The 15200-nt window shown below is 32.5% G+C and overlaps 1 protein-coding gene and 1 long non-coding RNA gene across 3 annotated transcripts; one reads left to right on the forward strand and one right to left on the reverse strand.

Moving 5' to 3' along the window:
* Positions 1–88: 88 nt before the first annotated feature.
* LOC146995012 (uncharacterized) lies at positions 89–7969 on the forward strand. Its single transcript, XM_085825218.1, has 3 exons — positions 89–4539; positions 6521–6680; positions 7427–7969. The coding sequence occupies exons 1-3, from the start codon at positions 4395–4397 to the stop codon at positions 7794–7796; spliced, it is 675 nt and encodes a 224-aa protein (XP_085681344.1). The 5' UTR covers positions 89–4394; the 3' UTR covers positions 7797–7969.
* Positions 7970–8341: 372 nt separating this feature from the next.
* Positions 8342–13926, reverse strand: LOC118188346 (uncharacterized). Of its 2 annotated transcripts, XR_004758099.2 has the most exons (4): positions 13617–13926; positions 13395–13516; positions 11364–11488; positions 8342–11258 (listed from the first exon to the last, which is right to left on the reverse strand). It is a non-coding gene; the product is annotated as an uncharacterized LOC118188346 (long non-coding RNA). The 2 variants fall into 2 exon arrangements; XR_004758098.2 differs by lacking the exon at positions 8342–11258 and having other exon boundaries at positions 11279–11488; positions 13617–13913.
* Between the last annotated feature and the right edge of the window lie 1274 nt (positions 13927–15200).

Genomic DNA, 15200 nt, shown 5'->3' on the forward strand with positions numbered 1-15200 from the left:
GCACGATTTCATCGTTGTGTTGCAAGTGTTTAACGTTTCATTTTCGTTGAAATTCGACATAAAATCAGGTACGTATATTATTTTAATTGTTGTTTAATCATCAAAGAATAATGTGCAAACGAAAATTTGATGAAATATCAGACATGATTTCTAGTGTCAGGAAAAAAATTTCAGTAAACATGGAAAATCTTCGCCTGAAAGCGATTTTAAGATCAACGTGCAAGCGGCTGAAAACAGATCTTCACAAAATCCGACGAAAACAAAAGAAAAAAAAGATGACAAAGAAGAATACTTATGTTACCTTAGCTCTAAATGAAAAGTGGAGAAATGATGAGACTATCAGTACGAACATCGAACATAAAGACTCATCCACTGAAGAGGATGTGTTAGGTCTGGATGAATTTTTTAGGAATTTGAAAATGCTTAACATTGAACATAAAGTTTCATCCACTGAAAACGATGTGTTAGGTCTGGATGAATTTTTTAGGAATTTGAAAATGCTTGGATGAATTTTTTAGGAATTTGAAAATGCTTGGATGAATTTTTTAGGAATTTGAAAATGCTTGGATGAATTTTTTAGGAATTTGAAAAGGCTTAGTGAGGTTAAAGGTAGTTGTGTGTTTATTAATGCAAAAATCTTTCGAGGCGGACTGCTGTTACGCTTAGAAATAATTTTTTGAAGGTATTGGGATCTGTTTAGAGAGATACTTTAGGGAATAAAATGTACAGCCTCATTGTTACATTTCTCTCCAAGAACATGCTAGGGTATTAGCACATCTCATTTATGTTAACTCATCTTGAATTACAATCCTTTTGTTAGCATTCATGAATTGCCTAACTGTAGGATTATTATTCCACCTACCACATACACATATCAAATCAAAGAATAATTTAATGTGATCCTGACTTATTTTATATGCAGGCAAGTAAATTAATACTGGTTCTGAACACTGTATAACATTTCTATGTTTCTAACAGTCCCAGTAAACTCTCAGCACATACAATCAAACCCAGGAATCCAGTTCTTCTGTTTGTTTGTATCGAGAGAAGTTTCTCTGGATATGTTTTTAAAGAAAAAGGGTATTTGATAGCATCTCTTAAGTATTCAGAAACATTCTGAGGATATAACGGCTTCTTCCATTCTCATTGACGTATATTTTGAGAATTCAAAATATTGAAAATACGATTGATGTGCCTAAGCAATTTCAGTGTTGTTTCTGAATTTTCAAAATTTATTAAGCCCATACTTTGACACTCTTCAATTGCATCAGCAACTGAATCACACATCAGTTGTGCTGCAAGTTGTACACTCATTTTTTGCCGGAACCATTCCAAATGGCATTTCTGCAATTTATTTGATTGATGCAATCCTTCTGCATCTTGTAGTTCTTGCAGTTTCACAAGAAAATTCGAAGTTATCAATTGATTTTCATTATCTATTATATATTTCTTCTCTCCTAATGTATTCCTCATTAATTTCAACATGTGACATGGGTCCAGAAATACAAAAATATTTTCTTTATTTGAAGGATGCTGAAAAGAAGTTAACAAAGATTTGTTAGTATCCAATGAACATCCTAAGTGTTTGGCCATGCTCATGTTGCATGCAGTCCTATCAAATGTTAATGATACTACCTTGATACCAGTTTTTCAACTAATAATAGGCACTGCTAACTAAATTGCTTAACTGAAGTCCAGAAATACCATCTACACGAAAATAACCTATTGGTAATTTCCAACTATTGCTTATGCACACAAGCATAAAAGCTACGGCTTCTTTTGCAACAAGCAGACAGTCATCGTTTAGATCTGTCCCCATATCGACATAGCCATAATATTTCTTGCCATTCCATCTATAAGCAAACTGCATATAAGTGGGTATTGTTTAGCAGATAGTGCTTCATGTGTAAGATGTCCTAAAATTTCATCACTTAAGCCTCGTGAACCATCAGCACATTTATATCAATTGCACAAAGTCTGTGGATGTGGCAAACGTGTGTCAAATGTTTCCCTAACATAATTATATGCCTTAGAAGAGTAAAAATGTAGCATCATTGCAAAAGATCGCAACTCTGATGTATATTTAATAGAGGCAGGGTTTCCTTTGACCTTAGCTATCCTGGTGTTTCAATATTACTGTGAGCAGTTTGGTGTTGAATCCATCTGTGATATAGTTGATAACTGTTAGTAATTGATGTGAGTGCTATGTTTTTCTCTGAAGCCAAATTGTTGGTCAGGCAGGTAGTTGAAAGAATGAATATTTTGCCGGATATTATAAAATATGATACGATTAGTTATTTTTGTAAGGTTGCTCAGTAGACTAATGGGACGGTAATTATCTAGAATTGCTGGATTGGAGTAAGGTTTCGGGAAGACAACAATAATTGCGTGTTTCCAAATTTTAGGATAATAAGCCAGTTTGATGATGCTGTAGATAATTTTAGTGAGACAGGTGATGGCATTAATGGTAAGATTCTTCAGAGCAATATTTGTGATTCCATCGTCCCCTGGGGCTTTTTCTTCTTCTGATAATTGATAAATTCCGCTACGGTGATAGAATTTGTGAGGAAAGTAAAGTTGCGAGGTCCAGGGGTATTGCGAAAGTTATTAACAAGGCTACATTTGTTGTGCCTTCATGATATGTGTCAAGGTTATGAGTGAATGTTTCTTGCAAAGTGTCTGCAATAGCGTTCGCTTTGTCTTGATTGGAATATATGATGCCGGAGCTGGTGTGAAGGCTAGGGATTTATTTATAACTATTTTTGAGATTTCTAGTGATTTTGTAAAGGCTATTGTCTTCTGTAGATAAGTCATTTAAATAATTTTTCCATCTGTCTTGCTTGAAATCTGCGATGCTTCTTTTAATTTCATTTTGGATCCTGTTGAGTTGGTTTTCAATAATGGGTCTCCAGAGTTTTGCCAGATTTTTCGAATCCTGTGTTTTCTTCTAATCTTATCCTTGATTTCCCAGGGGAGAGGCATAGAATTGTTTTTGATGTTATTGGTAGCTAGATTGATGGCATGTTGAATATTTTGGGTGAATTTATCAATTTCTTGTATTTAGGATTTTTTTTTTTTTTTTTTTTCAATTTTTGGGTTGCCTGATATCGTAGAAGTTAAAATTTCGGAAAACTTGGGCCAATTTGTAATTCCCACACACCGTTCCAAAGTTGGGGAGTAGGTAATAGTGGATATTTCAAGCATGATCGGGTTGTGGTCGAATGCTAAGGCTGGAAAGGCAGAGATGGTGCAGGGGGGAGTTAGGCTACTGGAAAGAAAAAAGTCTATTGTAAAGTGGCTATTGTACCCGTAATGGGTGGGGTCATCGGTGACATGTATGTTAAGATTTCTATTTTGAATGAGGTTGAAAATTTACCTGCGTATTTTATTAGATGAGTTACGATTCCATAATCTAAGTTTGGCGTTGAAGTTGCCTTTCACTATTGCAGTAGAGTTTGTAGAATGTAGTATTCCTAGTTCTATCATGTCCGGGTTATTTCTTGGTGGGATGTAAATATTAGAGATTATGTATCTTTGATTGTTGAATTTCATTATTATGCTGTTGCTTTCAAATGAGATTGAATTATTGGTGGGAATTTGATGATCAAGACCTCTTTTGACATAGGTGCAAATTCCTCCCCCCCCCCTTCCTGTGTCCTGGTCTGTCCGGTAGATATTATAATTTGCTATTAGTACTTTTTTGCACGGCTTCAGGTGAGTTTCTTGAATAAGAATTACGTCTGGTTACAGGTCTTGAATTAGGTAGTTAAATTCTTCTTTTTTGCCAAACAGAGTGTTCGCATTCCAAGAGAGTATTTTTAGTGAGCTGCGACTGTTATTGATTGGATTGTTAAAAATAGCTGCTAATTTTTTCTAAGACGTCTATAACGACTCCGAACTTTTCGATTGTGTTGGTTGCTGACTTAAATTGCTTGATTCCGCTAATAATGACTTCCCATACATGTTTGAGACTATTGAAGTTGAAAATTCCGGAGACTAGGGAGCTATTGGATTTTTGGGAGTGTTCGCTGCTATTTTGTGTTGAATTAGTATTAGTAGGTGGTACTGTTTCTGTCTTGATGTTGTTTCTTGTCCACGGGTTGATTTTAGGTGTTGCACTTGGTATGAACTTGGATTTATATGCGTTTGGGCGTGCCGGACACTGAGGGCCCGTTCAGACGAGGGCGTAATGGACATAAGTGGTTAAAGCCGAGCAGCGTTGCCAAGGCAACCAGTCTGTGCTATGTCACATAATCTGGTTTAAGGCTCGTGGCGCAAGGTTGAAAGTTTTCAACTTTACGCCGAGTTTGGGATAAGCGTCGACCAATCAGAGCGAAGCTAAAACAAAGCGGGACGATTTCGCTGTGACTTCGAAGGCGACATTTTTTTTTAATATGGAGCGCATCGTTTCCGATGAAATTTTAATCGCTGGAGTCCAGAACCATCCCGTAATTTGGGATGCAAGATCCATGGACCACAGAAATCTGAACCTCGTTCAGAAAGCCTGGGAGATAATTGCTGAGGATACAAATTGTGGTGGTAAGTAAATTTTTTGCCCTTTTTGTTTTGTTATTTAGATCGCTAGGTCTTAATTAAATCGCATTCATATTTAACTTGTCTCTTGCATAGATGTTTTTTTTTTAAAGTCCATTATTAAATTTGATTTTGTCTGTCATTATTATGCTGATATGATTATGGGTATATGTAGGATACTGTGAATGATTTATATATATATATGTATGTATACATGCATTCATCATTTGAAAACCATTACAGTTTACTAAATTAACAGTGTCAGAATGCGATTTAATTACAAATTTTATTTGAATTTCCAAAATATAAACAATTTTTATTTTAACTGAAGAAGAAAATTTGAACTTGATTTATATTGGTTAAAAGATCTACAGCTATTTCTGGAAAATGAAAGTAAAAAATATATAATACTGTTATAGAAATTTATCTGAAGCAAAGATATGCAAAAGTTTCAAATCTGCATTTTTGGCTGTTTTCATTTATCTGTATTATTATTGCTATTATTATTTTTGTTATCACAGAATAAGAAAGAGAAACCTATTCAGTGAGGTGAAATCAAAGAAAATTCAATTTTAGTGTATCGTTGACTCTTTTCAAACCATTTAAAATTTCCCTTTATCTTTATTTATGTATTTAAATTTCTTTCAGTGTCATAGAAAGAAAACAGTGTAGTAATTTTTGAAGAAGCTTAAATTAAAAATGGATATGTATGCCATGTTTATTGAATAAAAAGAAAATAATTTAATTTAAACTAGTAAGTATGTGTAATGCCTTTACATTGCTATGGAGCCAAATAATAGGGAAATAAAGCCAGGGAGAAATGTGAAGTCCTTGAACTTGAAATGTTTTAGTTGTGCAAGTTCAAAAAATAAAATGATTGATGTTTGACCAAGCTAGTAAAATTATTTAAAAAACTTCATTACGAACATAATTCACATTCATCTCAGTTACTTCAATAACATATCACATTATAGTGATATGTCATCACATTTATGTTCTAAACTATTTACTCTGAAGGATGAAATTCTGAATATGTTTTGTTTTATGAATGAAGTAGAGAGGATTAGTTTTTGGATTTATTGATTGAATACTATTTCTGTATTATCTTACTAACTTATGTGACAAATTGACATTTTAGATCAATTACAAAATGTTAAATTCCACTTCCTCTGTCAGGTTACATATATTTGATATATGAAACAATAATTAATCCTCTGGCCCCCAAGAAAAGTATTCATATGATACCAAACCATGTTTGCATGCCACAAAGATAAAGCATGTAGAAAATTATAATTATGCTTTTAAAAAATGGCACCCAACTCTTTTTTGAAATAACATGGTTCACCAGTAAGAAGAAATACACTTTTTTACACAAATTTTTTGTTCTATCATGAATCCACCCAATTTTTTTTTAATTTTTATTTTGACAATTTATCATCATTATTTATCAGAAGTTGTTCAGTTTATCCCCACACATGCTTCATAATGTAGTTGTTGAAAATAAATACTATTGCATTGCTCTGAATTTATCTTTTGTGGAATAGCAATAAAAATGTTTTACCAACTTTGAATTTTCATGGCAGTTAAATAAATATGTGAGCTCTGTCTGATATTTAACTTCTAGCCTAACACTGTAGTATTTAAAACCTGCAAAGTAAAATTTTATAATTGGTCTTCCCAAATTGAATTTTGATTCATCGCTAAAGACAACCTGGTTCCATATGTTGTAGTCAAGTGCGACAGCATTCCAAACAGAGAAAATGGTGTATGTCATTCAGAGCACATATATCTTATTGTCAAATTTTGTTATGATCTGACAATTACTTCATGAGGCATACGATTTTATGGCAATGGGTGTATTTATTAAAATTTTGCAACTTCAAGTAGACATTTATTTTTTCATTTAAATGAACATTTACTATCTTAACAACTTGTTCTGGTAAAATTAATTCGTGAAATATAATACATTTAAAAAAAATTATTATAGTGAAAGAGCTTCAGTACCGTTGGAAGTGCATCCGAAGGTCATACATCAGGTACAAGAAGACCTTGGCAACAAGAAGCGGTGATGGTGCTGCATCAAAAATAAGAAAATTTCCACTTGCTGAGCAGATGGCCTTTTTAGAGGATACTATCAGACATAGGCGGTAAATTCTGTTTTATGTATTGTAACTACTATAACACAAGCCTGTTAAAAATGTAGAAATTATGTAATTTAATGAATTGTTTTTGATATTAAGTTGTGAATATAACATAATTCCACTTAGGAAAACTAAGTGGAATTATTGAGGATTTTTTATTAATGTACAATATATTATCAGTACATTAAAAAAAAGCATATTTTAAATGGTTAAGATTTATTTTTAGTAATGCAAACTAGATACTAGGTATAAAACTAATTTTGAAAAATGTGTAATATTTTTTTATTTTTTGAATGTAATAAAACCAAAAATGACATTTTAATTAAGAAATTGATGTTCATAATCCGGAATTCTAGATGTCTAGTATTAACTTAGAAAATGAAAATGTAGATTTTGAAGGCCATTGTAAAACTGATAATTATCTCGCAGTGACGAGAATAATACATAGATAAGAAACTTAAATCATGATATTGCAACTTCAGTATACAGATCCTCCTAGAACAGAATAAAAATAAACTTGATACTCAAAGATTTCTTTAATGTATTTATTAATAATTCCTATTAAAAATCTCATAGTGTGTAAGCCTTAGTTAAACTATTATTCAGGATTTATTAAATATATTCATTAATAAATAAGCAGTTATTTAACAAGGTTTCACTAAATCTTCATGTATATTAGAATTTTTAAATTCTGTGTGTAGTGGCAATTTTTTTATTTTAATATTGTGTATTATTTTATTTTTCTAACGTAGCACTCGTTTCAATGTAAAACCAGCAATGGATGGGCCTAGTTGCAGCAATGCATCACTGCTTCCTGTTGCTGAGGAAGAGATTCTTTCGTCACAGGACCTATTTAATAACGAGGATGTCAATCATCTGGATGTGTCCTGTGACGAAGATCATCAAAATGAAACTTTGGAAACTCCAAAAGTATTGAAACGAAAGGGTCAAAATTTTCAAGAGCAAATTTTGAAATTGATGAAGAGAAATAGCGATATGATGGCCAAAGAAGTCTGTGATGATGACATGCATTTTTTAATGAGTTTTCATAACAAATTGAGAAATATGGATGAAAATTTAAAAGCAAAAGTTAAGCTCAGGATCATGCACGCCTGTGTATGATTTTCAATTTATTATGAAAATTCTTTAAAAAATGCATGTTTGTAAATATTTCTTTGTATATTTTTTACTTGTAAATATTTCTTTATTTATTTTTATTGTAATTACTTGTAAATATTTTTATTGTAATATTTTATTTATTTATTTTTAAAATAAATTATTGAAAAAGATGAAAATATGGTATTGCTATTTGCTTTAAGTGCTGATTTTCTTTTCAAACAAACTATATAAATTCATTTTATTAAAACATCAAATTGGTATCATGAATTGTTGGTTTCGTGCAGTTTTGACCATAAAAATATTAACATTAAAATTAATTTCACTTTAAGAACAATAATCAGTTTAATTACATAGGCTTCGTATAAGTAGTTAAAAAGATTAATCTTTTGAGAAAATGCTCTTGCGAAGTTCAAAAAGGAAAAAAATGCAGTGATGTATCCTTAAATCAAGAGTCACAGTTCTAGACAGTTTTGGTCTCCTGCTGATCTTTGTTTCTGGTTTTGAATTATGTTATCTATCATAGGAATTTATTTTTGATAAAAATGAATAACATGCACAATTCATTGCACAGTGTATAATTTAATGAATAACACAGCATTTATTATTTATTATCCACAGAAATTTTGATGCGTTAAATTCTTGTCATTTCTCTAGTAAATGAAAAAAGTGCATAATGATTGTTAAGATTTGTAGAACATATTGAGGAAAAGCCTTTTTGAATTATTATTAAATCCAAGTAAGAAGATGTCTCGTGTTACAAAGGTTGAGTGAAGTTTACAGAAATTAAGAAAAGTAATACCATTGTTTACTTTGTACTGTATTCGAATGTAACCCCGCTTTTTTTACTTCCTTGTACGAAGTAAAAAGGAAGTATTGTTATCGCAAAAAGTTTCAAACAGCAAACATATTTCAATGAAAATATCCATTTTGACCTCTTCGAATGCAAATTTAACGATGCATTTGCGTGATATCTGTACATAAGGACAGAATAAAAGACTCTTTTCCTCCAAAACTTTTAAAACTGCTTTAAAATGAATTCTGAAGAGGATTTTTCCTGGTGTCTGTACGAACGTATCTTGCATAACTCAAAAACGAGTAGCCTCAGAACATTGAAATTTTGTATACAGGACTGCTATAACATGTAGATGTGCACCTCGAATTTCGGTTGCAATCGGCCGCACCAAACATATATAAATGTATTGATATATATATCCACTCTGTTACCCGGCTCAGTGATCTCAGTTTCTTTACTCTTATATGGTTGTAAATTGTACATTTTTTGCTTTAAAAATGATTGAATTATGTTGTTCTTATCTTCCGGTTAAAGTTTTTATGCCTTTAGTAAATCTGTATGCAATATTTTTAGAATTATCAACAATTTCGAAGTTGTTTAAGTGCCGCTAAGCCTAATAATCTTTTTTTGATGGCGGCCATTGCTTGTTTACATTTGAAACAGCAGAGTAGTGGATTTGCTGCCAATCTAGAGAAACGTAGCTCGCAACAACAAAGATAACGCCTTCATTTATTATTGCGAATTAAATCATGCTTAATCCTTTCTGGAATTTTTTCGAGGAAATAAGTGTTTAAGATTTACTTCGTAATTTTTGATACAGATGTTTTGAGTTTTTATTTATTTATTTTTTTTTTTTTGTTGCAAAGTGAGAACTGAATTAATTGAATGAGAAATACTCAATCGTCTGTGAAAAACTGTTTCTTTTTTGTTTTGCTTGCTTAATTTCTTTTATATATTGTTCTAACTTTATTATAGTATGTGAATAGAACATGTGGCAACGAGATAATTCTTTACATGATATAAATTTTGTGCATTCTGAGTTATAATATGAACGAAATATAATACTGTTAAGTGAACCTAGAACCAGAGTGTCGCTATGGTAAACAAATAAAGTGAATTTTAAAGAAAGCATTTATTCTATTGCGGTTTATGCGCTGTTGGCGAAGTAGGTTTAATTCAATCCAATAAGTTTAAATGAAATGCAAGAAAAAATGCGTATAATTTAATATTCCGTACAACGAAGTCATGTGGTGTAAACATCAGATTTTTCCAGAAAAGGCATATGGAATTCAGGAGTGCGGCTTATACATGAAAATGATTAGAAATAAGATGCATACAAACAGCTGGCAACACAGCAAAATGTATTTGATGATTGAGTATAAAATCCATTGTTGGGAGAATGTTTCATAGAATTGTACAAGTTTAGTTGTGGTTGCAGGTCATGGTGACCAGTTGTGGGATACTAGTACTAGCGATAATGATACTGGTAGTGCATGTTCCTTTTGATTGGAAAAAGAAAAATAATTAATGTATGGTAAGTACTGTTTTCCGCTAACTGCTTTCACACCTGCAAAATGGAAAAAATGTTGTATACAGGCTATCTGTCATTTATCCTCAAGAATTTCTTTTTTTTTTAATTAGGATTATTTAGAATATGGTATTTCTCCTAAAAGAAATTATATATAAAAAATTGAAGAAGGTTGTATATATATATGCATGTGCATGTTTATAGTTTAGAGAGTAGTACTACAGTGCAATGCAGAAATATTCCATACTGCTTTGCACAGAAATATGCTGTTCTATACTTATTTCAATATTGCATTCTATAAGTTTGATTCAAAAATGCCATTGCAGATATTTAGTGTATTCCTATAACAATAAGGCTATTTTCAAAGTATGTTTCTGAGTTGTCATTAAAAAAAAGGTATGCCTTGTACTTTCTTAATGTAATTATTTTGTTTGTATATAAAATAGCAGTGTTTCCTAGTGACCTTGCGGTAACTACTTCCACTCGTTTTTTTGTTTAGAGAGAGAATCGCCATGAGCCCTATAACTCTCTATAAAAAATTAGATATACTTTCCTTGCCAGGGAACAGAACCTTCGTTTGCGAAGTACTCGGCATAATTATCTCTGATATTTTTGGCGAGACTTGTGGAGTTGTTTGAAGATTGTTGTGAAACAGATTTCAAACTTTCACTACATCTCCAGAGCCCATCCTGGACCTCTCCGTTCAACAAAGGGTAGTCACCGTACATTTTGGGACAATATAGTTTGTTACCATTCTGAATTCCATCTTTAATTAAAAAGTTGTGGAGGCAACAACAGGCATTTACAACTGTCTCACTGTTTTCTGGAGTTAAAAGAAGTGGTTTTCTTAAAACCTGCCAGATGACAGTATGCCAAATGCATTTTCGATGCATCTTCTTGATCGAGAGAGTCTGTAGTTATAAATTTTCTCTGAGCATGATAAATTACTCCTGGTCCGAGGATATGGTCTCAAAAAAATGCTTTTTCAAACCAAATGCTTCATCGCCTAAAAATACATGAGGCAAAACTCTTGCACTTTTAGGCAACTTTTTATCATGTGGCAGATTCAGCATATTTTGATCCACTGCTCGTCCCAGGAAAGAATTAGAAAAAACCCCTGCATCGCTGATGCGTCCAAAATTACCTAAAAAGAAACGTACAAAATTTTTATTAAAGTCGTATATGTAATTTTTTAAATAAAATATTTTGGGTACAACATTATTACTATAATCTATGAGAATTATTATACCTATATCTACAAATACAAAACAGTAATTTGCGTCACAAGATGCCATCAACACTATGCTGTTGAATTTTTTGTAGTTGTATATGTCGAACCTGCCAATGCAGGAGCTTTTATTTCAACATGTTTTCCTGAAAGAAAGAGAAAAAAAAAGATAAGGGGAAGGAACAGGGCAATTACACGTGAATTAACACGTTGACTGCCACAGGAAAGTCAGGTAAAATACTCCGTTAGACTTTTTAATTATGTTTTCTTGTCCCCTTTAACTTAAAATCAGTTCTATACTTAGTCTAAATATTTAATAAATTAATAAATAAATAATAATAATTAGTTTACAATGTAATTCACCATAAAGCAGCACAAGAATTCATTGTCTTGATAGTAGATATTAGTAAAATTAAACAAATAGGGAAACACCATATATAACCAAAAATGAATAACCTAGTGAATGTATAAACATCTTAAAATGTTCAAAATTTCTCATATTCGTTAAATAAACACTACAATCCCTTTAATTACAACATTGTTGTCGTACTTCGACGTAAATAATAATTACTTAAAAGATATTGCAGCAAAATATGTATTAAAATTGTAATAATTCATAGAAAAGTTTCCAGAAACCAAGAATATAAAGCAACTTTGTAAGGCCATTGCAGTAATTTTAGTCCTGTAAATCTGTGTGTTTGTGAAGCACCAGTGACTTATATGGCTCCAAACAATAAAAAACCTGTGAATCACATTCAGTGTTGGCTGTGAAAAGTAAGGCCACCGTTGAATTATCACTGATGCTCCTAGCAGTCAAGGTGTTAAATAATATTTTTATAACTAGGATATTAGCAGATAAAATTTAGCACTTTCATTATATATCATATTTGATACTAAGTATTTGTAATGCTTGCGGTATGAATTCGTTGGTGACGTGTATAATGTAATAGATGATTTAGAGGTAAAAGTTTTTGGATATTTTATTTATTTTATATGTGGAAATGTTCATTACTTTTTTGCGATCAGGTAATTTCATATATGTTCTTTTTACCGGGTTTAAAGATTGAGAAAATTGTCATGTATTTTCGTGAAATTTTTCTAATATGAGAAAAAAGCAGTGTACAAGGATATAGTGAAGAGTGTGCGCAATGCCATTTTTGTGCAATTCTGGGATTTTTTTGAAGTAAAAATAAGTCGGCGTGTACATGGTTTATGTGTATGTGTTATTTTGAAAAACGCGTAAGGAGTATGGTATTGTGCACTTTTTCCCAATTTTGCAGTGAATATTTGTCATGATTAAGCAGTTTTGTTAGATAAAATTTCTAGCATAAGTGTAATTCGGCTAGTAGATTGTTGGAAGAAGTGTTCAGTAGATAAAAAGAAAAGAAACATGTCTTTACTTCGTGAAGACAAAATGGCGGCGGGAAAAAAAAAAATAGAGGGTTGCTGTAGGAGAGTTGGTCGCCAAAAAAACGCCAAGTTACCATAATGTAAAGATCAACCGAATTTAGTTATTCTACACTTTGCTTCTTATAATAATGAATAAATGTAGGAAAACCAAGATAAAACATAAATAGCTTGAGGTCATAATGTGTAAATAGATAAATAAGATATGTACACATATATTCAAAAGAATAAATAATAAAGTTAAATTTAATTTAAATAATTCTCTTGTGCCATTGCTGCAACGAATGAAATTTGAATTTAACAAACATTCTCTATTCATAAAAAGAAAATTTAAATTTAACTAAATTTTAAAAAATGAAGTAATGCAAAGAAATAAATGATTAATTATTGCTGCGAACTAATCTAGACTATCATTTAAATTCTGAGAGCATATATAAATCAAGTGCAAGTATCGAAATCCATGAATAAATATATAATTCCAAATTAAAGCCTAAAAAATTTATAAAAATGCATAAGTGAATAATTCTTGAGCAGGCAGGAGACAGACTTATTGAGGGGAAGTTACCTTATGGCTTGCCTTTTAAATATATATTTTAAAAAAATACTTGCATTTGACTAAGTTACATATATAACAAAATTATTTACCTTAAGCATACAGAAAGCTTCTCAGATGGTGTCAGAGGTTTCCTCATGCAAGTGTTTTTTTTTTTTTTTTTTTTGGTCATTTTCTCACTCACAAGAGACAATAAATAGTCATACTGTTTAACCTATGAAACAGAAAAAAAATTATTAAATACAGCTATTAATTAAGCAAATAATTAATTAAAATAAAAAATAAGAATAATTGTTTTAACTTTAAATACTTACCGACATACGAGTGAAATTGAAGAACAAATCTTCGTTTCCATTTCTGAGTTTCGGAAGAAGCTCGTTGTGCCAACCAAGTATTGGCCACTCCAAAAAAATATCTCTCGACCATTTCGTTTTTTACCTTCTTCCGTTGCCTCTTGGCTAATGAGAAGGGCAGATAAAAGATCATTCTCTTGAGCCAGTAAAACTTTGTGGGGAGCTGAAAAAGCCATGACACAACGAAAAAAACAAGGAGAGCGAACGCGGGATATCAATCGAGCGGGAAAGTTGTAGACATTGCACGCATGCGCAAATTTAGCTTCTCTCATTGGCCACGTCTTACACCTCGTTCTTGCAAGTGTAGCTACCCGTATACGATCCTGCAGTTGCTTCTTTCCGAAAAAGACCCAGAGCGGTACTTAACAGGGAATATTCGGCTCTGCCTTTTAAACGGGCTAGATATGAGGACACCGATAACCACGTGAATAATTACCTCTCGTTCCTTAACCCCCCCCCCCGCCTCTAAAGTTCTTTAATGCACACGGCATTAACTCGAGGAACCTCTTTAACGTTTCTTTAACAAGAAACATCACAGTCAAATAGGACTGATTTAACTTACTATAATCTTTCAACTAAAATAAAATTGATAACGATTCTTTAAACTTTAACTTCTCTCTTCCTCTAAGAAGGAACTTTCTTAGGCGCTTAACAGCGTCCTTTTTGGCTTTTAAAAACCGCAATGAATAGCGGTAAAAAAAAATGACACTTCTCCCTCCCAGCTGATCACTGACAGAACCACTTTTTCGACCTTTAAACAGGTTCCCCCCTCCCCCCCCCCCACCTCGAAGAGCGCGCATCGGAATTCCCCTGCGTGTCCTTCATCTGACGTATGCAAAGAAAATGATTATCAAGGTTCAAGGAAACTTCACCTTTTATATTTCTATTCAAAATTTTTATGGCTGCCCCTATCTAAATTATTCTGGCCCTTTTTCGGCGCAAAATTAAGACCTTCTGAGTTTTTTGCCTTTTTTTGACTCAGTGTGAAGGTACTTACTCCAAGTCATTCGGCTTATCAAAATTTTTACCTTATTTGACAATACCCTCTTTTCGGACGATTAAATTTCCTTTGAAGATGTGGAGGTAAAGGCGTAATTGCCTATGAACTCCGTAAATTGCACTTCCTTGATCCTTGATCGCAAGTGTGAACAGGTCTCCCGTATTTTATGACCTTATGACTATGCCTCTATGCGCTTTACGCCCTCGTCTGAACGAGCCCTGAGAGAAATCGGCTAGATGAGGCCCATTGAAGTGGCAACACTTTGCTGGTTCCGTGAGTGGTACTGGACACGTTTTAGGAACATGCGAGCCTCCGCAGTTGACACATACCCAATCTCTGGTGCAAAGCAGGGAGCTGTGAAGAACTGATTCATGTATATAACATTGGGGGGGGCGTTTTTTTTCTTTTGAGTGATTCAATCTGAACACTGAGGTAGCCAATTCTTTTTACTTGATGCATAGCCTTATTTGCATCAGTTTTTTTTTCAAGATGTATAAGAAAAAGGGGCATTGGTCTATTTGCACGTCGGTTTCTGTGAAGAGTGA

Source organism: Stegodyphus dumicola, chromosome 10 (assembly GCF_044657685.1).
Source record: "Stegodyphus dumicola isolate Sdum_Otavi_A_Nest chromosome 10, ASM4465768v1".
Taxonomy (NCBI): Eukaryota; Metazoa; Arthropoda; class Arachnida; order Araneae; family Eresidae; genus Stegodyphus; species Stegodyphus dumicola.

Bases quoted from the DNA above. Each gene is read 5' to 3' on its own strand.
- LOC146995012 (XM_085825218.1), top strand. From the start codon at position 4,395: ATGGAGCGCATCGTTTCCGATGAAATTTTAATCGCTGGAGTCCAGAAC. The intron at 4,540-6,520 runs GTAAGTAAATTT...AAATTATTATAG, and splicing joins TGAGGATACAAATTGTGGTG to TGAAAGAGCTTCAGTACCGT. The intron at 6,681-7,426 runs GTAAATTCTGTT...TTTCTAACGTAG, and splicing joins GATACTATCAGACATAGGCG to CACTCGTTTCAATGTAAAAC.